The following is a 23,648-nucleotide window of genomic DNA, read 5'->3' as shown; positions in this document are numbered from 1 at the left end:
AAATGAGGCTAGAGGAGGAGCGTCTAACCAATTGTCGAATAGGTGTGCGGCGACAGAGATGTTCGAAGTTGAGAGTGGCGCGTCTAAGTGATGAAGCCTTCAAACACTCGTGGGAGTTGTTGCAACTTTCGGTGGTCGTAGTCACCAAGGAGCGACGATCCCTTAGGTCTGGACTTGGTTGGATGAATGTTGTAAGATGATCCCAGAGAAGTACATCATCAGGCCTATTGGGTACGACCTTTGGGTTCGTCTATGCTCAGGAGCCAATATCGATCTTCTGTAAATGGCAGCTATTCTTCACAGGGACAACCTTGTTCTCAGGATTTTTAGGTGGGAGGAGTACTCGTCCTTCGAGTATGAAGATGTTTGGTTGCTGATTTGGGTAGTGCCATTGTAATTTTGGTTGGATGATTTTTTTTTTTTTAATTATCATGACAGCCTCTTGCTTGGGAGAAGTTCAGGAGATAGATCCGAAAACGAAGCTTGGGGAGGAAATGCGTGTGGTCAGGGTTCGAATTCGGCAAAGGAAAGGAACGACAATCCCAATCTTCATCTCGACATTTGTCGGATAGAGGAAGGTTGTTATGTCGGTTCAGAGGGAGGACAATAATGTTGAGCTCCCTAAGTGGGCCAAGAGAGCAGGAGCTCCAGGGCTATGGCCATGCAGGTGTGGCTGTTGAGGAGGAAGGAGTACCGAGACCGTGCTTCACAGAAGTACCAAGTTTGATTGAGGAGCCGTGTGGCGCTGAGATTGGCGGAAAGGAAGGTGGTGAAGCTCTAACCTCTGATTGCGCGACACGTGGTGGTGCGCATCTCGCGGGAGCTTGAGAGGAGATGTGCTCGCGCCCAAGGTAGATTCAAATGGTAGCCTCGGGGAAGGATCGAGCTCCAACCCAGGAGGACCCAAATCCGAACCTTGGAGCAGAGATCATCTATAAGGTTTCAAGCCTGGGCCTGGACACAATGAGCGACAATGATAGCTTTGATTGCACGATTCTTTCCAAACATGTGTTTGATCCTCCAAGCGCCTCGTCAGAGGCACACGAGAGTTTGAGGTGTGTAGGGAGCATCAGAGATGTTGGGGCACGTGCCAACTTTTGTAGCGAAGCGTGTACGGAGACTTGTGAGAGCAATACGATGCAACTTACTCCTCTCGCACAACCTTTTAATTTTGTCACGTTCAGGAACCTCTGGAAATCCATCCTTTTTAATCCCTCTATTGTGGAGGTCCCATTGGGTTTACCCCATTGCAGTTTGTCTCAAGTCGGAGGGAAGAACATCACGGAGGATGAGGTCCCCTTAGAAGACGAGAGTTTAGTGGTGGCAAGAGAAGTGGTAGAGGCAGAGTTATATGAGGAAGCCCTGGATGTCACCCCTCGATGCGTTGAGAAAATGATCCCTGATTCTATGTCGATTCACTTGCCTCAAGAAACACAAGAAATGTTTGGGAATATATCCATAGAACATAGGAGATGGGCTAAGGATGTTCTGGAAAGGGTAGGGGGCTCGTGGGAATGTCGTATGGGGCTTCAGATGAACACGTGAAGGCTTTTTTTGAGTTTGCTTAGGCTAGGGCCTCCTAGTACTTTCAGGAAGCTCGACAACTCAAAGCGAAGTGAACTTGTAAAGGGTGGAGGGAATTGCTGAGCCTCAAGTACTCCATCAACTATTACTTAGCTACTAAAGGAATGGGAGGAAAGAGGGCGAGGTCGGGGAAGCCATGTGATCAATGATTATCCTTTCTTGGAATGTTCATGGGCTAGGGGATAAAGCCAAAAAGGCTCAAACTAAGAAATTCTGCAGTAAGCCAAAGGCCGATATAGTAATGTTCCAGGAAACAAAGTTGCAGGCTTTGGACAGGGGCATGCTCGATTCTCTATGGGGTTAGAAGGCTAAAAGACTAGGTAGCGTTGAACGCGACAGGGGTTGCAGGGGGCATTTGTGTAGCCTGGAACTCCGATAGGCTAAGATGCATTGATTCTTTGGTAGGATCCTTTTTTGTGCGAGGCGGCTTTGGGATTCCAGTGGGTTTTCTCTGTTGTGTATGGTCCTTGTGTATACAAACTTAGGCTGGAATTTTGGGAGGAGTTGGACAAGATTAGGTTGCTTTGGTTAGCCCCTCGGTGTATTGGAGGTGATTTTAACGTGGTTCGATTTTTGTTTGAAAAATCGACGAGAGGAAGAATCTCGAAGAGCATGGCTGCGTTTTCCGATTGGGTTAGCTGTCATGAGTTGGTGGATCCCCCATTGGGAGGAGCTAGGTATACATGGTCTAATGGGCAAACGAATCCAGTTATGTCGTGACTGGACAAATTCCTCGTTTCTCCAGAGTGGATCGAGAAGTATCCTTTTGTGTATCAGCGTGGCCTTCTAAGAATTATTTTTGACCATAGACCGATTGGGCTTCAAGTAGAAGAAGAAGACTGATGTCCCAAACCTTTCAGGTTCGAAATGGCATGGGTAGAAGTAGAAGGCTTTGATAAGCTAATATCAGACTGGTGGAACTCCTTTATTGATGGCTTTGCGGGTTTTAGATTATTTCGAAAGTTGGAGATGCTGAAAGAGAAGCTTAGAGCTTGGAAGAAAGAGTTTCTCGTTAAGAGGGAAGAGGAGTTTGACAAGATAGCAGAGTAAGTCCATGAGAAAGATCTTAAAGAAGAGGCTATAGGCCTATCGGTTGAAGAAAGAAGGGACAGGGATGCTTTAGCTTCTAGATATGCAGGCAGGGCAACGGAAGAAGAGATAAGGTGGTGCCAGATATCGCGTGTGGTATGGTTGAAGGAGATAATAACACTCGGTTCTTTCACAATTTTACAAGTTCCAGAGCCCTTGCTAATAGAATTTCCAGTTTGGGAAATTATTTACAACAAAGACTGTATATGCGAAGCCATAATATCGTTCTACAGGGAGCTTCTCTCTAGTGAGCCTTGGGACAAGCCGAGGTTTGACAGATTGTAGTTTTGTCAGATCTCAGCTAAGGATGTGGACTTCTTGGAAAGGAAGATTTTGGAAGAAGAAGTGAAAGTGGCCTTGGCCACATTGCGTGGGGAGGAAGCCCTGGGCTCGGATGGTTTTCCCATTGCCTTCTTCCACAAATTTTGGCATGTAGTGTAGAAGGATGTTATGGAGTTCATAGTGGAGTTATTTGATAGTGGTTGTTTGTCGATAGAGCTTGGGCATCGTTTATAGCCCTCATTCCAAAGATTGAGGGAGTTGTATAGCTGAAAGATTTTAGATCCATTAGTCTTATAGGGGGCCTGTACAAGATTTTGAGTAATATCTTGGCGCTGAGATGAGAGAGTGCATCTCTAAAGTTATCTCGGAAAATCAAGGGTCTTTCGTCTGGGGAAGACAAATCTTGGACACGGCACTGATCGCTCACGAGTGTATTGAATCTATGTTTAGATGAGGCAAGAGCAGATTAGTTTGTAAATTAGATATAGAGAAGGCATATGATCACATTGATTGGGATTTTATGGATCATATGCTCTAGAAGCCGGGTTGTAGGGTCAATTGGAGGGGATGGATCAAGGCATGTGGTCATTCGGCTTCTTTCTCCATTTTAGTGAATGGTTCTCTTAAAGGTTTTTTCAAAGCCTCTAGGGGTCTTAGGCAGGGAGACCCTCTTTTGCCTTACCTGTTTGTGGTGGTGTCTAAGGCCTTAAGCATGATGCTTAAGAGGGGTGAGGAAAATGAATTGTTTTCAGTTTCAAATTTTCAAGTCACTGTTTCCCATCTCCAATATGAAGACGATACTCTTCTTTTTTGCAAGGCGAATGATGGTTATGTTCGGAACTTGAGGAAGGTTGTTGTTTGCTTCGAGGCAATATCGAGTTTGAAGGTAAATGCATCAAGATCAGAGATGCTAGGGGTGAATGTTCGACAAGGTTTGTTTTGAATGGCAGTTGCTTTTGGATGTCGCACGGGAGCTTTCCCGTCTACCAACTTGGGGCTGCCTCTTTGCTTGGGGAAACCAACCAAATTTCTCTGGGATTAGGTTTTAGAAAAAATACAGTGGAAGCTCTCTACTTGGCATCGTCGATATCTTGTTGAGGGCCTGATTGACTTTGATAAAATAAGCTTTCTCCAATATGCCAGTTTATTTTCCGTCTCTATTCAAGAGTGCTCAAAATCGATGCTGGACAAACTTGAGAAAATGAGGAGGGATTTCCAATGGAAGGGGGGACTGAGATAGAAAGAAATTTCATGTAATGGCCGCTAAATATTTGGGGGGTGGGGAGCCTATGGAGGAATTTGATAGCTGCTAAATATGAGGTGCAGGAGGGTGGGTGGGTGGTTAAACCTTCATGTTCCTATAGAGCATTAGGTGCTTGGAAAGCAATTATGGCTACGCAACATATTGTGAGACGTGGAATCGCCTTTAAGGTCAAAACGGGAATTTAGATCAAATTTTGGGTGGACAGATGGTGTGGATCTCAGGTGCTTCAAAGTTTATTTCTAAGTACTGCTAGGCTTGCTTCAAATAGGTATGTCAACATGGCGGGCTGCTACTCTGGAGATGGGGAGAAGGTTGTATGGTCCCCTCCCTGCCGTAGAAATATGTCGGATGCCGAATTCGAGGAGCTTCTCGCATTGTTGGAGCTCCTCAATACGGTATAGCCAGATCCGCTCTAGGAAGAAAACATTGTTTGGTTTGGAAGCAAGTCTAGGAAATTCTTGCTCGAAGGCCTCTACAGCCTCATTTCTCAGATGCCTTCTTCTTCAGATCCATGCCACCCTTTCCATCAATGGTTTTATGAAGCGCCCCCGGGGTAGCAGCCTTTGTTTAGTTGGTGGGTCGGAAGAGAATCCTGAGAGTCGACTACCTCTAAAGAAGAGCGCTTGTTCTTCCCAACATTTGTCTAATGTGTATGCGGCGTGAGGAGATGATTGATCATCTTTTCATACATTGTTCTTTTGCCACTAGAGTTTGGGACCACTTTCTCTCCTGTTTCCACATGGATTGGGCTAGCCTAAGTCACTGGAAGACTTATTATGGGCTTGGTATGGCGGCGGTGGTGGTAAGGCTATGAAAACTATTAGACGGCTTCTCTTGATGGCAATTCTTTGGGTTATTTGGGGATCAAGGAATGATTGTTGCTTCTACAATATTTCCGAAGGGGAGAGTGATTATTGGAAGGGTTAAGAGGCTTGTTTCAAAGTGGGTGGTTGATGTTAAGGCAGCCTCGGCTACCCTTCCCTTTTAGCTTTTTGCAATGTGCTTGGGCTTGTATTTTTTCCGCTTTGACGTTTTTTCTAGTAAAAACTTTGGTTATCTCTAAAGAAAAAACCTATAAAAGTCTTTTATCTTGAGACCAATGGAAGAGATCGCGGTTGGATAATTTGGAATTTCTGTAATTGTTGAGTGAGGTTGCGATGTCTCTTGAAATTCTTGTCGCCATAGAGGAAGTTAAAGTTACTTTAAACTTTGTGTGGAGAGAAGACCCTTGAACCCAACAGTTTCCTAATGATGTTTCTCTAAAAATTCTAGCAAGTGATTCAGAAAGACGTGATGGATTGTGCTTTTGAATTTCACGATCATGGTTGCCTCTCAAATGGTTTAGGGGCGTCCTTCATAGCTTTTATTCCTAAAATTGAAGGGGGGGATTTGATAAAAAAAAAAGCTAGGCCCATTAGCTTAATCAGGGGTTGTACAAAATTGTTGCTAAAATCTAGTTGTTCGGTTTCAGGGGGTGCTTGCACAGATCATATTTGAGAATTAGGGGGCCTTTGTGATGGGTAGACAAACTTTGGATAGTGCTTTAATTGCTCATGAATTTATTGATTATGGGAATAAGGAATGGCAAGGTAGTTTGCAAGCTTGACACTGAAAAAGTGTCTGATCATGTTGATTGAGAGTTTCTTGACTAAATGCTCGGTAGGTTGGGATGTGGTCATAAATGGTGGGATTGGATACGAGCTTGTGTGCAATTAGCAACTTTTTTCATTTTGGTAAATGGGTCGCTAAAGGGTTTCTTTAAGGCCTATACAGATGATAAGCCTTCTGTTTTTGATGTGGATATGGCCTCAGTGGATGATTTGTGGAAAATCATTGTTTGCTTTGAAGCAGTTTTAGGGCTTAGTGTAAATGTTGCCAAGAGTGAATTGGTCAGAGTCCATGTGGACGGTGAGAAGTCACCCGGTTAGTTGCTGCCTTTGGATGTGAAAAAGGGACCTTTTGCTTCTACCTATTTATAACCTTGCTAGACACTTGTGGAATAAGGTTATATAGAAAGCATTAAGAGGAAGCTCTTGGGTTGGAGTGATATTTGTTATTTGGTGGCCGCATACTCTTATTAATGTTGCTTTTTCTAATATGCTAGTGTTCTTAATGTCGCTTTTCAAATGTCTTAAGTTAGTTTGGGATAAGCTGGAAAAGTTGAGGAGATATTTCTTATGGAAATGGGTGGAGGATAAAAAGAATTTTCATCTTTTAAGGTAGGAAGATGTTTGCAGGCTGATTTTCGATGGTGGATAATGTGGGGGCATTTTCACACTAGGCTTGAGTGGGGTGGCCTGTGGGATGCGGGGGCACACCTGGGGTGGGCGGCTCGTGGAACCCATGGATTTGGGGCCCACAAGGAGGGTTCGACCGAGGACCTTACCCATGGATGTAGGCTGTGGGCTATGAGATAGAGGGACTAATTTGCCATGCTCTATCAGTTCGAGCTTTTAGAGCAAGTGGTTAGTTGTCCTGCATTATTGTAGTTGGTTTAAAGGTCTGAAACCATGCATATGGCGCTGCTTGGGAAGTGGCTTTGGATTCTGAAGGAAGGTTATGGACGGAGATTATTGCAAGAAAATATGGAGTGCAAGAGGGAATGGGAAGTGAAAAGGGCTTCATTGTATCATGCTATTAGTTTGTGGAAAGTGGTTCCTTCGGTTGATTATCTCTCTAGCAGAGGGATCTCTTTATCCTTAGGGGTTGGTGACTGCATTCGATTGGGGTGGATCTCTGGTGTGGAGATTGGACGCCTCAAGAAGATTTCCCCAAAGTGGCCCACATCGCTTCGGATAGGCTTATATCCGTGCAAGATTGCTATTCGATTTGGTTCGTTCGTTTCCTCTCCTCCTTGCCATACGGATATGACAGATGAGGAGATTTCACTATCATTTGATTTGCTAGACCGGTTGATGAATGTGGTTCAATTGGCCCAAGAAGAAGATTCGATGGTTTGGCATGTCCATAGTTCGGGCCGCTTCTCCATTCCAATTTTTGCAATACTTGTGGTCGTATGGAGCCCCTCCAAGGGTGTCGGCTTTCACTTGGTTAGTGGGAAGAAAGAGAGTGCTGATTATGGATAATTTGAAAAGAAGATCCCTTGTCCTTCCCAATATATGTTTGACGTGTATGGGCGACGCAGAGTCGATTGATCACCTCTTCATTCATTCACTCAAAAGGTGTGGCACCATTTCCTAGATGCTTTTCATATCGCTTGGGTGATGCCAAAATCCGTTGTGGATCTTTTGTGGGCTTGGCATGGAGGGGTGGGAAAAGTTGGGAAACTTGTGTGGGGATTGCTTATTTCGGTGGTTTTCTGGTACATATGAGAGGATCGTAATAGGCGATGTTTCTGGAACAGTTCTTCGCCTAAGGAGGTCGTTTGAGAAATTAAATGTAGTGTTTTGGGTTGGGCTTCTTATGCGAAAGCAGTTAAATCTGCCAATCTCTCCTCATTTTTGCAGTTGTAGAGTTGGGTTGTATTCTTTTGCGCTTTTTGTCGCACTTCTGATAAATTTCAGTTCTCTCTCTCTCTCTCTCTCTCTCTCTCTCTCTATATATATATATATATATATGTATAATGCTCCCAAAACATTGGACATAGTCCATTTCACTTTCTAGTGTCAACTGTCAACATAGTTGCTCATTGATTCTTTTTCCTGTTCTGGTTCATGATTTTGGTACATTGCTTGGTATCCTTTGCAGACACCTTCAGAGACTCCCCCACAGACATCAATGATTATATAGATGCTCATATATAATGCTCCCAAAACATCGGACATTGTCCATTTCACTTTCTAGTGTCAAACTTCGTTTCTTTGATTTTTTTTTCCCCCTGTTTTGTGTCATGATTGTGATACATTGGTTGGTTTCCCTTGCAGACACCTTTACAAACGCCCATACAGACACCATTGCCTGTAGAACCTGGAGGATATCAATACTACCCTGCAGGTCCCAGTCCTGCAGGTCCCAGTGAATTTGGCACTATACCTGATACAGGGGCTGCTGCCGAGCTAAAAACTGCAAGACCTGCTCCATACATGGTAGGCCACTCATCTTCTGTCTTTGAACAATGATGTTTCATTTTGGAGTATTTATCATCTACAATTAAATTGATTTGTGCATCAGTTAAGGCTCATGTTTTTTGTTGTGTATGCTCTATGGTGTATGGTTAGAGTGATTGAAGTCTGCCATATAAAACTTGTATCAAATGGTTTAGTGTCATTTTGAAAGCAATTTCTTTTTTCTTTTATTGCAGCAACAACCATCTCCATGGATGACCCAGAGACCGCTTGGGGTTGATGTCAATGTTGGTAAGTGGCGGGTAGGAAACACCGAACATGATCATGGTTACGTGCAGACTGCCTTCCTCGAAGATAGTCATATGGAGTTGATTTGCAATATTTTCTAAGTTTTTTGTTTCCAATGTTTTAGCTTATGAGGAAGCAAGGGAGGAGGAAGAAGGGGGAGGAATATCTCAGCCACCCATGAAGGTAGTTTTCATTGTTAATTTGCTAACAATTTTCTTCTGATTCTTTCTCATAGAAGTCATTAAAAATTGGTAGTTAGCTGTTCAGCATACATCTTTTCATGTTGGTCATCTCATCATTATGTTTCAGTTCTATTTGGTGCTTCTTCTTCTTCTTCTTCTTCTTTTTCCTGGAAAAAATAGCAATTTATGTAGGTAAGTGGGGTGAGTTTATGGAGTAATCTTTCTTAATTCTTTGAAGTGAAAGTCTTTTCTATTTCTATATCCAAGTCATTTTAGAGTAAACATCAATAAAAGAAATAAAAAACTTAAAACTAGGAGATGACGCAACATGAGTGGGTCCCTAAACATCAGGGTCAACCAGCTCAAAAGGGATAATGGCCCTCTTATTTCTCCTATGAGGAAACACAGTTCAATGGTGTTTAGAGTAATCACAAGTTTCACAATGTTAATCATCAGAACTAGGAGTAAATGGAACAGATCTTTAAACTAGACAATGATGGACTGTCTAACCTGCAGTACCCTCGGGGCACATAGTCAATAGGACTCCTAAATGAAACAGTACCACTGACCATGTCTGTATCAAGGAAGTACAAATCTCCCTGCTCATGTCCTCCGCTGATCATCTTCTTCATTTGGAGATAATGGAAATCACAACGGGAATGGAAGAAATTAACATAACAATACAGTGACTTGGTAATACTACTAAGCTAAAGGCCTGTTTGATTTTCCATGATACATGTAAATCATGGTAAACAAGTAATTATTACTTTTTCACCATGTTTGAAAATATGAGAGTAATTCCACCTTGAAAATCGAAACAAAAGTGTTGACTTAAATATGTGGACCCCACTGTAATGTATATGATATATCCACACCGTCCATCTATTTTATTAGAACATTTTGGAACATGAACCGAAAAATGAGGTAGATCCAACACTCAAATGGCCCACACTAAAGGAAACAGTGGCCTTAATTCGTCCACCATTGAAAGTTATTTTCTTCACTGGGCCCACATTGAGGTTTTTTCATCATCTAACCCGTTCATAGGGTCACACAGGCATGGATAAGGGGAAACACAAATATCAGCTTGATCCAAAACTTTTAAGGGCCCCAAGAAGTTTTTAATGGTAGCCGTTTGATTCCCGTTGTTTCTATGGTGTGGTCGACTTGACCTTTGGATCTGCCTCATTTTTTTGCTCATGACATAAATTCGTCTGGCATAACAAATGAGCAGTGTGGATAAGTAACATACATCACGATGGGCCCCACATTGATGTTGTAAATTTCTCGATTAAAGTGTTAAAAAAGTAAGTTGTCACATCTACATTGGGAAAGATGTGGTAATTACCTAGGTAAATAATTATTACCCATTTACATGGTAATTACACTTGAGCTGGAAAATCAAACAGGCCCTAAGTGTAAATTGCAAGGAAATTGAAGTACATATGACACAAATGAGAAGGGAAGGGAGTGGGTTGCTTTGATGGAACCTCACCCAACAACGGGTGACTTGGTTCCATTAGCTAAGTTGCAAAGTTATAAAGGGTGAGACTTGTCAAATGACTGAAAAAAGTTCATCTTACCATTCATGTGTTCAGCTCCCGAGTCAATAACCTAAAGGTATGATTTATGAGACACATAAAGCAATTTGGTGGTATCTGAATGGGCTGATATAGCTTTGAATGAAGTAGCAGCATCCTTCTGTTTGGACTGCAGAAATGCTTCACATTCCTGTCGGGATATGGAAACACGTCCGCTGAGAGAGTAGGATGTTGGACATGCTAAGCATCTATCACTCACAGTCTTCCGGATTCTTGTAATGAGGCACTGTTCTTAAAAGTATTGGCCTACACTGGCCTACCAACAAGATTTTAACATCTATTGAGCATGATTCATGCCATTGCAATGAGGACAAAAATGATTTTATCCATTCTGTCGAAGTCCACGATCTCAGTTAGTATCTTGGCCTATACCAGTTTCATGGCTTCTATTGTAATTTGCATCATAACTACGATCACACCCTACCCCTCAATGTTGGTCAGATAGAACTAGAGACCATTGCTGTTCTGACATAACCAGGGTAGAAAGGATGATATAGCGGATTTATCATCATGAAACAGATCTTGCTGTTATGGGAAGTTGCTTCATAGTTAGAATTGGCTCCAAAATTTTGAAATTCTGGATTTAATGCAGCCAGAAAATGCATCCACCTGGTTTCATCCTGTTGGTTCATTTTGTTCATACCATATCCCAAGTAGAACAGCATAATACTTGCTTAAGCTCTTTCCGCCTTCATAATACATACCCTATAATGTATTGCAGATCTCCTTGGTGTGACTCCATGCTATTGAATAACCAACTCATAACTTGACACTTGACAGCTATCTTTCATCTACTGTATTTGAAATCATCATCTTAGTCAAGTTACTGTAACTGCTACCATTTGATTTAATGGTAGTAATTTGCATATTTATTTTCTAAGTGGCAGATGGGTTCAGACGAAGGATCCAAAGACTCACAATATACCTGTTAAGGAAATGGTACTGATTCTGCAGTCAGATATTACTTAAAAAATCCAAACATAATCAAATCATACCTGAATCAATGTCCAGTGGTGACCTGATAGAATTTCACATCCAAATATAATGAAATGATCCATATCTACAACTTCTAGACACTCTTCCTGATTCATGCAAGACTCCACAAACAAATCTGCATGAGGTCCATATGATATGGCACAAGCAGATCTAAGTCAATAAATGTTGTATGAACAGAGCTGCACAAAGCCCATGCCGTATTACTGAGCTATGGCCGGCCACGCTGAACAAACAACAATTGATGTTTGGGCTTTGAACTGGTCCATTTAATCAACAAATCTGATGGTTGCATGAAAAAATCTGATTTCTCTAGATTCACACATCGACATATCTGACATTAGATCACATGCTATGTGCAATCTTCATCTGCCAAACAGCCGAAAAGCAGGAACATCTACATCCATGGTATTCCGTAATGGTAACGGTGGTCGTAACGGCCACCACCGGTACCTTTACGATATGGGCTGTAACGGCTGTTACTGTATCAGCCCTGTAATGGACTGTTATGACCTTTACGAGGGGCATAACGGGCCGTTACAACCCTGTAACTGGTAACGGTTGCCACCATTACCTTTACGTAACGGCCGTTATGGCACACCATGCTTACATCCTATACCGATGGTTTCCTGGGTCCTACATTCAATACCGATGGTTTCCCATGTAGGTTTAAGGAAAAAATAGTTTTAGAAGCTAGATTGCACTGTATCGAATTAATCTGATACCGTGCAACCACATTAGTGTGATTTGTGATGTGTAATTGTCTGGTGACTCATCTGGTTTTGAAGGATTCATATGGGTTTCTGAACTGGACAAGTTGCACTCTGAAAGTAATATTTAAAACCCTAGTTGTTCCATAGCGATTACGGTGGCCGTAACGGCCACTGCCTTTACTGTTACAATACGGGCCGTTACGATGTTTTTTTTTTTGAAAAATCCTGCTTCAAGACCGTTATGGGGCCATTACAGGCAGTTTTTTCTGTAACAGCCGTTTCGGCCCCATAACATATAACGGCCGTTACATAACTGCTTTTGTATACCATGTTAAAACCTTGCTAGGAAAGGCTATGCACTCACAATTTCTCCTCCAAATATCGGTGATCTTACCTTCATTCACTTTTTCCTGCCATTTTGATTCCTGAATCACTCACAGCCATTATTTTTTAGAATCTGATTTCTGCACTCCATCCCAAAACCTCAGATGTTCCAAGAGAGGATCTTTATTGAACACTACAAGTCTTTGCCTCCCAATTTCCCTTCTGCCATTGTCCTCTGGTCTTCCCTCGCTGACTTGCTTGTCGTAGTTTCTGGTAAACACGAGTGGTGATCTTAAACATCTTTCCTCTTCTGTGATTTCCCCCTTCCAATTCTGAATGAACTATTTCCTATGTATTATGTTCCTTCAAAATTTCAAGCAGGCACTTCAGGTTGGTGTCATTTCCCGGAAATCAGTGGCCTAACTTCTGGGCAGCTCCTTGCAGATGTAACCCCACACGGCACATGTCAATATTGTCTTACTGGTTTGGACTTTGAACAACCAACATAAGGGAAAGTCTATATATAACACCTCATTTCATGGAGCTCTATGACAAGGTTTCATAGGTTTGTAGCAGAGCCTTAGTAGAGAAATGTGAAAAATAACCAAGCAACAACTGCTTAGATTCACACCTTTTTTTAGAATAAATAAATCATACCCAACTCTCCTTATATAAGAATTCTAAACCTACAACTTTCTTAGATTCACACCTTTATTAGAACAAATAAATCATACCCAACTCTCCTTTTATAAGAATTCTAAACCTACAACTTTGTGGACCCACCTTTTAGAGTAACTACCAACCTTGTCGATGTAGAAGCCCCAAATTCATAATTTCCAATATATTTCCAAATCTTATTCTGGGAAGCTTCCTAAGACCTTTTAGACAAGGAGATTCAACATGATATGTTAAACATTTTTATGGAGCAAGCCAATTTTGATGCTTCCGAGTGTTTCTGACAAGATTTTTGTATTGGTTTTTGTTTTTAAGATAAATGCATCACTATTATACTTTTTTATAATATCTAAATTGGTGGATGATTACCTAACCTGGGCTATGAGACATCTTGAGCTTCATGGTTGGGATTTGTTTCTACGGCTGTTGTGATCAGCTCTGCTGTTGTATTTTATCAATTATATTTTGTTGCCAAATAAAAGAGTGATTCGAAGGGGTATTTTAATTTTTGTCACTCAAGCCTGACCTTGTCTGGTTCCAAACGATGTTGAAACACCAGAAAATTGGTTCCATTGGATAACTAATTGAGTTGTCTTTACAACAAAGCCCAAGATCACATGGTTCTAATAAGAATATAGCAAGTCATGAACATTCGAACAAGGTACAGGGCTGTGGCAAATTTTGAGTATTTTTCTTGTTACTGGTTATTCTTCGAAAAGTTATTATTAGGAGATGACAACAGTGATATGGATATGTTTAATGTTTCCTAGTTCTAGCTTATTTGGTTTTGTATCCAGGTTTAAAATTCGTTAGGTTAGAATACTGATGGCTTCGGTGTGGGATTACGTGTTCTGATAATGTTTTTTGATGGACTCCAAAACTGTATCATATCTTTACCTTGAACTGGGTTCCTAGGGATAGCTCGACCTCTATAGAGTTCAATTTAAATAAAGTTTTAAATTGGAAGAATCACCCCAACAAATTAAAAGAGTTAGATTGCATGCTTGTTATGCAGATGAGATGGTTCAAATGTTTCTGTGCCCCTTAATTTGGCTTCTCTTTAGGCTGCTTTACTTTTAACAGAATTTCATACTGTCTATCTATGCATCATTCTAAATCTTGTTATTTGAAATTATTTTACTCTAATTTTGAGACAATTTCAAGTTATTGTCTGCGTGTCTTACCCTTCATCCAAATGTTATGTCTCGATGGTTTTGAACTATTTCTTCATCAATAATGTATGATACTGGTTAATTACATATAGGAGCTTCTCATTAATACATTTCTCCATTCAGGATTTTTTCATGCTAACTGCTGGTAAACGGAAACGAGAGGACTACCCTCCGCATTTGCTTCCAGGTGGTTATATTCCTCAGCAAGATGGATCAGGAGACATTTCCCCAAATCATTCTCTTCAAGAAAAGGTTAAAAGTCCAGATAAATATATCCTTGCAATTTTTCTTGTTTATCTATATATCATACTGTCCTTATATTTTGTACTTTTTTACTTTGTGGCATTCATCATAAGATTGAGTTGCACATTCACAAACTCACCAACATGATGTCAAAGTTAAAGGTCAATTATCTTCAACGATTTCCTGACGGTGTGCTTGTTGATTCTTCTATGTATTTTCACAATATTTTCTCTGCTGCAAATGCTTGAATGGATGTTCATTTTCTTCTTCTATTTTGTGCTTAAGCTTCCTAGACATGGTTAATCCATGAACCAGTACCCTAGTCTTTTTATAAGAATTCAGTTGATTTTTTTTTTTTTAGAAAGATGGCAAAAGTATATTATAAACAATTGCCAAAAAGGCAAAGGAATTATACAACAAAAGGGCTAGCAACCACCGAGTCTAATTACAGGATGGGAATGTAAAAATCTTAAGGAGACCAAGAACCAAGCTGGTTAGGAGTGAGTTGGTACAAGTTGAAGGCTCTATAGGGGCAAGGGAAAGGCCCAAAAGGACATGGTGGATGGAGGTAGTAAGAAAAGACTTGACCTATGGTCTGACTAAAAGTCTGGGCCTTGATATGGTGGAATGATGGAATATGACTCATGTAGCCGACCCCAATTAATTGGGATAAGGCTTAGATGATGACGATGAATTCAGTGATCGGATTGGAAAATCATAAGGGAGCTGAGAGTTTGCAAGTTGTAAATTTCAAATCAGTAAATCACAGCATCATAATTCATAACATTTTTATTTTTATTTTTATTTTTATTTATTTATTTATTTTAACGATTTCCGCCCCCAGAAGTGTAGGTTATCTAACATAATATAAATTTTGACAAATCATAAGGTTGGGTCAAAGATTGCATCTCTTTAGCATCTTTTTTAATTTTGATCAATGGGTTGCCAACCATTTTCTTCTCTTCTATGCAAATTCAACAGGGGGATCATTTGTCCCCTTTTTGCTTTGGCTTGTGCCAAAAGGTATCAGTCTCCTTCTAGAAAGGCCTTCATCCATTGTTCTGGTTACTGACACAGTCCATTCATTGTCCAGATTCTTTTGTTATCAGTAGAAAGCGACATACCTTTGAGGGCTGATGAGGTCCCACCATGAATGGAATCCTGTGACATACTGGATATGGAATGGGCTGGTAGGAAAGAAAAGAGGGTTCAATCAAAGGAGAACAAGCTCTCGACTGTTTTTTTTTTTTTTTGAAATCTTATTGGAGAAATGTTAGAAATGGCATCCCATAGGATGTTTGAGTTTTGGGGAAGTGAAGGAAGTCATTATCCCTTGCAGAAGGGATTCTCGGCCAAGATCAATGTTCGAAGTATCGGTATTGCTATAAGTTTCGCTAGCCGGAGATACGAAAACAATATTGATATCGCCGATAACCGGAAATGCAGGGAAACATGGAGAAAATGGTGGAATTTTTCAGTGAAACTTTAGAAGATGCTAAAATATACATATTTGTATATTTAGGAATAAAAAAAATTTACAAAAAGAATGGATACATAATCGGAAATGTGGTGGGGAAACATGGGGAAAATGGAGGATTTTTTCAATGAAACTTTAGAAGAAACTAAAATATACATATTTAGGAATAAAAAATTGCATAAAGAATGCATACATAATAAGTTTCTATTTAATAGGGACCTAAAGGCATGTGCTGTCGTAAGAAATTAGTCCAACTATCCCATCTATCCATCCAGCCTTCCATCCAAAACATCCATGATATTTTAGAATTTCAACAAAGTATTTCGCTGAGAAATCGTCAACAGCTGGAAAGGAAATAAAAGATTGGTCTCGATGTCACCCATGTTGCCATAATGATAATATCGTGAAGTTATTGATATTATTGTCGACAATTTGAACATTACATACAACAATGAGCCCAAAAAAAATTTGAAATGATTTTTTTTTTTTTTTAATAAATATATTTTTGGCAATATTGATACATTGGCGATATTATTGAAATATTGTCAATACATTGACGATACAAGCGACACCTAGAATTTACATAGTAAAAAATATTGGTGATACATTGGCATTATCAATACATTGACGATACTTCACGATACATTGTAACATCGCTGATACTTGGAATTTTTGTTGCTACCAGTGTTATTGGTATCACTGAGCTGGAGATCTGGATAAGATAATGGATCTTGATAATATCAGGGATACTCCAAACAATAGGCAAGATTAGGGGTTTTGCATCCGTCGGGTTTGGATCAGCTAAGGAAGCGGCCAGGGTTGTTTCAAAGATGAATGGAGGGAGCTTTTTGGGCAAAAACCTTACAGTTCAAAAGGCGGGATATGGCCTGGAAGTTGTAAATAGTACGGTGGAGAAGGAAGAGTGTTGATGTCAAAGTGATGAAGAACACAGGAATGTACGATGGCAGCTTAAGTCTGGTAAGGATATTGGGAGGTTGTATGGGGATCAAAGATAGGTTCTTCAATGAGGTAATAGGAGGGAAGACCGTCAATCTGCCAGCGACATGGTTGTAAGCTCCTCCTTCAGTCCCAGAGGCACATTGTTTGGGCTTGGGTCAAGGAGTCAGAGAATGGACGATTGATGAGGGTTCACCTAGAGGTTTCTCAAAGCTCTTTGTTGATGTTGGGCAACTGCCTAGTCACTATAATATCTGAAGTTACACCAATTAAGTAGGCGAGCACTTGGCTGACAATGAGATGTGAAGTAGTTGTTGAGGACTGTTATTAAACATCTCAACAGCTCTGTTCTTTCATCTAGAAGCAAATCCCATTATGAATAGGGGCAGTGGGTGGCATGTGGTGATATGGGACTCTAGAATCTGGAGCAAGGACAATTTGTGTGTAGAATTTTCAACTTCGGTGCTTCTTAGGGATGTGGCCTCTGGTTTTAAATGGGCATTTTCTTCTGTGTATGGGCCAAACAAAACGAATGGGAGGTCATTTCTACGGGATAGTGGAATTGAATCAAGTGCAAGCTAGATGGCAAGCTCCTTAGAGCATGGGCAGAGCCTTCAATGTAGTTGAGAGTTTCCTATAAACGAAAAATTAATAGGTCTAGAATAAGTAGTATGAGAGACTTTTTGCCTAGGTCAATAGGAATGAAATGGTGCATCTTCCATTTGATGATGTGAAATTCACGAGGTTGAATGGCCAGGAGAAGCCAACTATGTGCAGACTTCACTAGTTCCTTGTGTCAACGAACTGGGTGAAGGTTTCCTTTTGGTTAAAAAATGGGGTTTACAAAGGCCAATTTGTGATAATTTCCCGATTGTGATGTTGGAGGAGAATTGGGGTCCGTAGTCATTTCATTTTGAGCTTATGTGGATTGAAGTCGAGGGTTTTACACAATGGGTCAAGGAATGGTGGAGCTCTTTTCAGATGGAGAAGTGGGAGGGGCATAGATTGTCAGTAAAGCTAAGGCTTCTGAAGGACAAACTTTAGCAGTGGAGTAAAGAGTTCTTTGATAGCAATGAAGTAGAGAAAGGCATATAAATGTTTTGTAGAATCTTGCCTTTGCGGAGGACGGCTATATGTTGTTTGATGAGGACAAGGCTCGATGATCTAAACTCATCCTTGACTATAAAGATAAGCTTAAGGATGAGGAAATCAAATGGAGGCAACGTTCGAGGTCAGTGTGGTTAAAGGAAGGAGATAGAAATACAAGGTTTGTCCACGACATTGCAAATGCCAGGGCAAGATCCAACAAAGATTCACAACCTGATGGTGGATGGTTTAAGTACTAAGAAAAAAGAATTAATCATGTGATCTTATCATCAAGTTTTATGTGGAGCACTTATCAGAGGAAGTATGGGAGCGCAACCAAGGTTAGACAATTTACCATTTGCTCAGATTTTGATCGTAGAGGTAGAAAGTCTATAGAGAAAATGATTGAAGAGAGCAAAGTTAAAGTGGCAGTGTACTCGCTAAGAAGGGACATCGAGGAGCTAAGACAGGGTGAGCCGCTATCTCCTTTCTTATTATGGTGGCGGTGGAGGCATTGAGTAGAATGTTGGATAGAGGCGTCAAGGTGGGTCTCATAGAGGGACTTCAACTAGAGGGCTTGTTGGTTTAGATTTCACATCTTCGGTTTGCAAATGATGTGCTTCTTTTTCATGACTCAGTGAGCAAGCATGTGGACATTTTAAGGACAATCATCAGGTTCTTTGAGGTGGTTTCGGGCCTGAGGATTAACATTCGTAACAAAGAAATCTTTTGCATCAGAACAACAAATGAAGAGGTTCACGCATTGGCAGATATTTTTTGGTTCCAAAGTTGGTAGTATTATGTCTTCGTATCTTGGTCTTCAACGATTATTGGTAAACCTGTGAAGCTTCTGTGGAACAAGGCCATAAAGATAATTGAAAAGAAGCCCACAAGATGGAAAACTTGCCATTCGAATATGCTTGTCGCCCAACTTTGGTGGTGAATAGGTTGGAAAAGATTAGGTGTGATTTCCTGTGGCAAGTGCCGGAAGGCAAGCACAAATTCCATATATTACAATGAAAGGAGGTTTGTAAGCTCATCATGGAAGGAGTTGGGATAGGGGAGTTAGGTCAATGAACCTTGGCCTCTTAGGCATATGGTTGTGGAGGTTCAGGACAGAAGATAATGGTCTAGAAAGAGGTGATCATAAGTCTCCTAAAGAACATCCTATAGGAAGGGAATGCATTGGATCATAAGTTCCAGTTTATCAGTTGGAAAGAGGTCTAAAAGCCATTGCGATTTGGGGGACTGGGCATTTGTAATGTGGCGGAGAGGGATGGGTGCTCCTGAGCAAATGCTGAAGATTCAGGTAGGAACCAAATATGTTGTGGACAAATGTATTCGTGGAAAATATGGTGTGTCAGATGCTGGGGATTTATGCTCGGCACACAGGATCTGAGGTTTGGAAAGCCATCAGCAAGATGGCCAGCATAGTGAGGAAGTTAACAAGGATAGTTCTAGAAGAATTGGTGTGGAGTTTGGGAAAGGTATTCGCCTTTTCATCAGGGGTGGTTCCGAAGTGCAATTCTGGAGGGTTGTTTTGTTTGATGAAGTCCCTTTGGGGACTTCATTTCAATCTTTATTCATGCTTTCCACTGCAAAGGTGTGGAAAGTCAATGATTGCTGTGAAATGGCGGGTGGTATCACTGTCTGCAGTATTAGAGTGTGTCGGAATCTTTCAGACGAGGAGGCATCTCTTTTCGCAAATATGTTGGGTAGGTTGAGTGTGGCGCATAGTGATAGTTTAGAAGAAGATTTGACTAGTTTATTCTATGCAAGGTTGGCGAATATTGGTGGTGTTTCTCCCTCATGTGCTATTTTTTGGAAGGCTCATCTTCTCCCTAGAGTTTGAAAAATATTTACACTAGATACCTTAAAGCAGAATATGGCTCTCCCAAATATGATTCGTGTACAATAAAGAGGAAGAACTTGTTGTTCACCTTTTCAACTGTTGTATGGTGGCAATAGAGGTTCGCTGCTGGAATGGTATCGTGGGCCATTCAAAGGCAGAAAGGAATCTCTGTGGTAGATGGTATTTTTTTTGGATGTCATTGATTCTCTGGAAGGAATGGAGTAGAATTTTCAAGGGTATTGCCTTGCTGATGGATCAGTTGAGGAGAAGAATTTGGATTTGTTTGTGCTCTATTGAGATTGGTGATTCGAGTAGCTGTATTTCGTCTCATAGCGTTTTGGGTGTCCATTTGGGCTTCCCCTTGTCTATTTTTTATGGCCGTGGTGCTTAGCCTATTCAGTGACGAGAGGGTCACCTGTTGCTAGCAGCCTTTATTTTTCCATTTATTTGGTTTGAGCAATGAATTCTTTATCAGTCTGTGAGTTGATATCCTTTACAACCATTTCACCTTGTGTTTTTCTTTGTTATGTGAAATTATGTATTATGTGTCAAAGACTTGAAACATTTTGTTTGGCTTGGAGATCATATAACATCTTATTGTCTGATCCTGCTAGATAGATGGATTTTATCTATTGTAAATGAAACAAAGAAAGAAAGATAGGGGAAAAAAAAAGGAAGAACAAGTTGAAAAGTGACTTTCAACTGCTAGATCTGTACACATCGGTTGTTTAGTGGGTCAAGAAGTCTATCCTAAATTATTGGTTTGTCAATGAATCTGCCTGCATAGAGGGACACTTTTCCAGAATAAAACAAACTGCTGTGGGGGAATGTTTCTGACATACACTGTCCCCTATGACATGAGAATCTTCAGTTATATTTCCCCTATGGGATGATTATTTTTGTAATTTTGATGTATATCTTGCTATCAAATTCCAGATTCCTATATGAACAATGTCTATATGCTGAGGTATTATTTCAACCTACCAACACTGGATTTACTGCTTGCTGGCTTGCTGTTTGTTGATCCGAACTGTTGTTGACGCCTTTCATTGTGGATGGCGGATGTCTTGGAAATCTCCCACATTGGACAGTCCTAACCCTTCTATTGATGGCTAAAACAATTGGTTAAGACGCTAAAGTACCACTGTCCACTTTTAACAGATAAAAGTGCAAAAGGCAAATGCTTACGATAATCTAATCTGTGAGATTTCTGGGGCATCGCTAACCCACAGTGAGGGTCAACAGATCAAGTGCTCTGACTACAAAACTATGGGCACCACATGGAGGGGATCATGTTCGTCAATAGAATTGTAGGATTTCTAGTGAGCAAGACCCAAAAGTCCCTTACATAACTCGTCTTTTAGTGGTATGAATCAACTGTATGGATTTATATGGTCTGCCAGGATTTCCATGTCCCACCTTGTATTCATGTCCAAATTGCATGCTGCTCCAATTGCTCTTTTTCAATCGATAAGAAGCTGGCTATCTTTTAGTTTTGAAGGGAGCTCTGAAATGGATTATTTTGCTCTCTTTCTGCATTTCAGGTCCTTCTAGGAGAGAACCCATCAAATAAAGAACATTCTCTGGCCTTTAATGACAGATTAAATCTTCAAGCTAGGAAGAAAGCTGATGCTACAATTGCTTCAATGATTAAAATGAAGCAGTACCCTCTGTTGATTCCACAACAAGATGGTTTCAATGATGTTTATGATGATGTAAGTGAACATGTTGATTAAATCTCTAATATTTCGGTTGGCATGGTATAGTTTCTGATGATGCTTCTGTTTCTAAATTGGTGGAAAGGGTGGTGGCAATGAAGATTATAATACACCATCGTACTATGGTAAAGCTTAGATTTCTTTCTTCTTATCATGATTGGTGTGTACTATTAATGACAATTCTTGTATGCTATGTACATTCTCTTTATCATTATTCACAAGTAATGTTCTATCGTAAATGAAATTGTAAATAGCTTAATGACAATAGGAGGGTATTGACAAATCTTGCCTTTTACAGATCCACTTACCCCCCATAATGTGGGAACCCCAAAACCAACAAAAAACGAAGCACTAGAAGATGATGAGCCACCTCTAAATGAAGATGACGACGATGATGATTTGGATGACCTTGAGCAGGGAGATGAAGAACCCAGTACCAATCATTTGGTATTGGCTCAGTTTGAAAAGGTATCAAGTTGAACTTGTAGTTATCATAAACCCAGATCAATGCCCAGTTAATCAGCTGATGCCTATGTAACAAGGGCACCCCATTTATAAAAAAAACATGCCACGTTCCAACACCATGTCAGAGATGCATCAAGGACATTTTTTTTGAAGATTTGCATCAGGGACACGTTGACCCAACCATTATGAAAAGTCATTTTTTAATATCTTTTATTGTTAGTACTAGTAATGTGTCTTGTGTGATGTTGTCAAATCGCACTTGATCAGCATATGCTGTTTGCATATGTGATCGCACAATTGCATATGCCATGGCATATTTATTTTTTTAAAAAATAAAAATTGAAAACAGGAAAAAAATCGAAAAAAATTCCAAAAAAAAGGAAAAACTTGCCTAATTAGTGCATATGATTGGATTGGGTTATTTTACTTATTTCATTATAGTTTTGAGTGTTTCATTAAGTTATATATTTAATTACTTATATTATATAAATTTTAACAAAAGAATCAATAAGCTACATTAAAAGAGAATTAATTATTAAAAATTTTGAGCAAAGAAATTTTAATGATAAATGATAACTTGAAACAACTTACAAGTTATAACTTACAACTTAATTTACAAAAAGTAAGCACAACTTACAAAATACAAAAAATAAATATACTTGAAATAGTTGTAGAGAGATTTGGGAAAGAGAGGAGTAAGAGATTTGGAGCTTTGGAGTAAAGAATAGTGAAAATGGAGGGGATTTGAGTGCCCTATTATAGGCAAAATTTCTCCAAATTGAAAAAAAAATAAAATTGCTTCCACTCTGGCTATTGGGAAATATGTGATCGCATATGCAGTATGCGATTGCATACTCACATATGCAATTGCATATTGGTCACATATAAAAGTATGCCATGGCATATGCGATTCGATCCACAGTATGCACATATGCGATCGCATTTGACAACAATGGTCATGTGCAATACATGTGGAGAGGAAATATTTGCAAATTGTGCATGAGAGGGGAGGGGAACTGGTAAAATGTAGCTTTCTTTTGGTGAGCTAGATTCCTATGATTGTTCAGCACAATTTTGAAAATGGTGGCAGCTCTACAACCATGCAGATGGTCTAGTTGTAGGCTGATCTGGACCATCCAAAATTACAAATCACTAACCTAGTGATGGATGGAGAGTGGCCTAAGCACTAACATTGAGAACATGATATTTACCTTCTGGTTTTGTCCTCTGTTATGGACTACTCACTTTTTTACTTCTAACCATTAGTGTGATAGCCATCAATTGGATGGTTTAGATTGCTTCATCACTGTGATCTTAGAGATATGCTCCATGGATAAGGTGCCCCACATTTTGGATGGTGTGGATGGCTGTAAATGAGTGTTACATGTGATAAAAAAACAAGGGATCTTTCGTAAGACGTAGGATAGAGGAGAGCGAAAAAGGTATTGAAAATAGGTTTCCTTGGTGGAAAATTTAAGTGGCGTATGTCCTAACATGAATGAATCGCCCACTGCCCTTTAATCAGGTTTTGAAACCCTTCCCATGTCATTTGATAATGAAAGTTTAAGCCACCTGAAAAACTAATTGCCCGGAAGATTTTCTCACTGGCTACTTGCATTATATACACACTAGCAATTTATTTACATTTACATAATTCT

The 23,648-nt window shown here is 40.2% G+C and overlaps 1 protein-coding gene across 4 annotated transcripts in view; it reads left to right on the top strand.

The window, feature by feature from the left end:
- LOC131226246 (transcription initiation factor IIA large subunit-like) overlaps positions 1-23,648 on the top strand; it is a 46,808-nt gene that overhangs the window by 17,578 nt on the left and 5,582 nt on the right. For all 4 annotated transcript variants that reach the window (XR_009161698.1, XM_058222029.1, XM_058222028.1 and 1 more), the window contains 7 exons: positions 8,104-8,265; positions 8,481-8,535; positions 8,657-8,715; positions 14,316-14,444; positions 21,352-21,522; positions 21,611-21,650; positions 21,824-21,993. Coding sequence is in view for 3 of the 4 variants with exons in the window: in XM_058222029.1 (XP_058078012.1) it covers positions 8,104-8,265; positions 8,481-8,535; positions 8,657-8,715; positions 14,316-14,444; positions 21,352-21,522; positions 21,611-21,650; positions 21,824-21,993 (786 nt within the window). In the remaining variant the exon portion in view is untranslated. The remainder of the gene's footprint in view (positions 1-8,103; positions 8,266-8,480; positions 8,536-8,656; positions 8,716-14,315; positions 14,445-21,351; positions 21,523-21,610; positions 21,651-21,823; positions 21,994-23,648) is intronic.

This window comes from Magnolia sinica, chromosome 14 (genome assembly GCF_029962835.1).
Source record: "Magnolia sinica isolate HGM2019 chromosome 14, MsV1, whole genome shotgun sequence".
NCBI lineage: Eukaryota > Viridiplantae > Streptophyta > Magnoliopsida > Magnoliales > Magnoliaceae > Magnolia > Magnolia sinica.
This window is presented reverse-complemented; position numbering and strand designations above follow the sequence as displayed.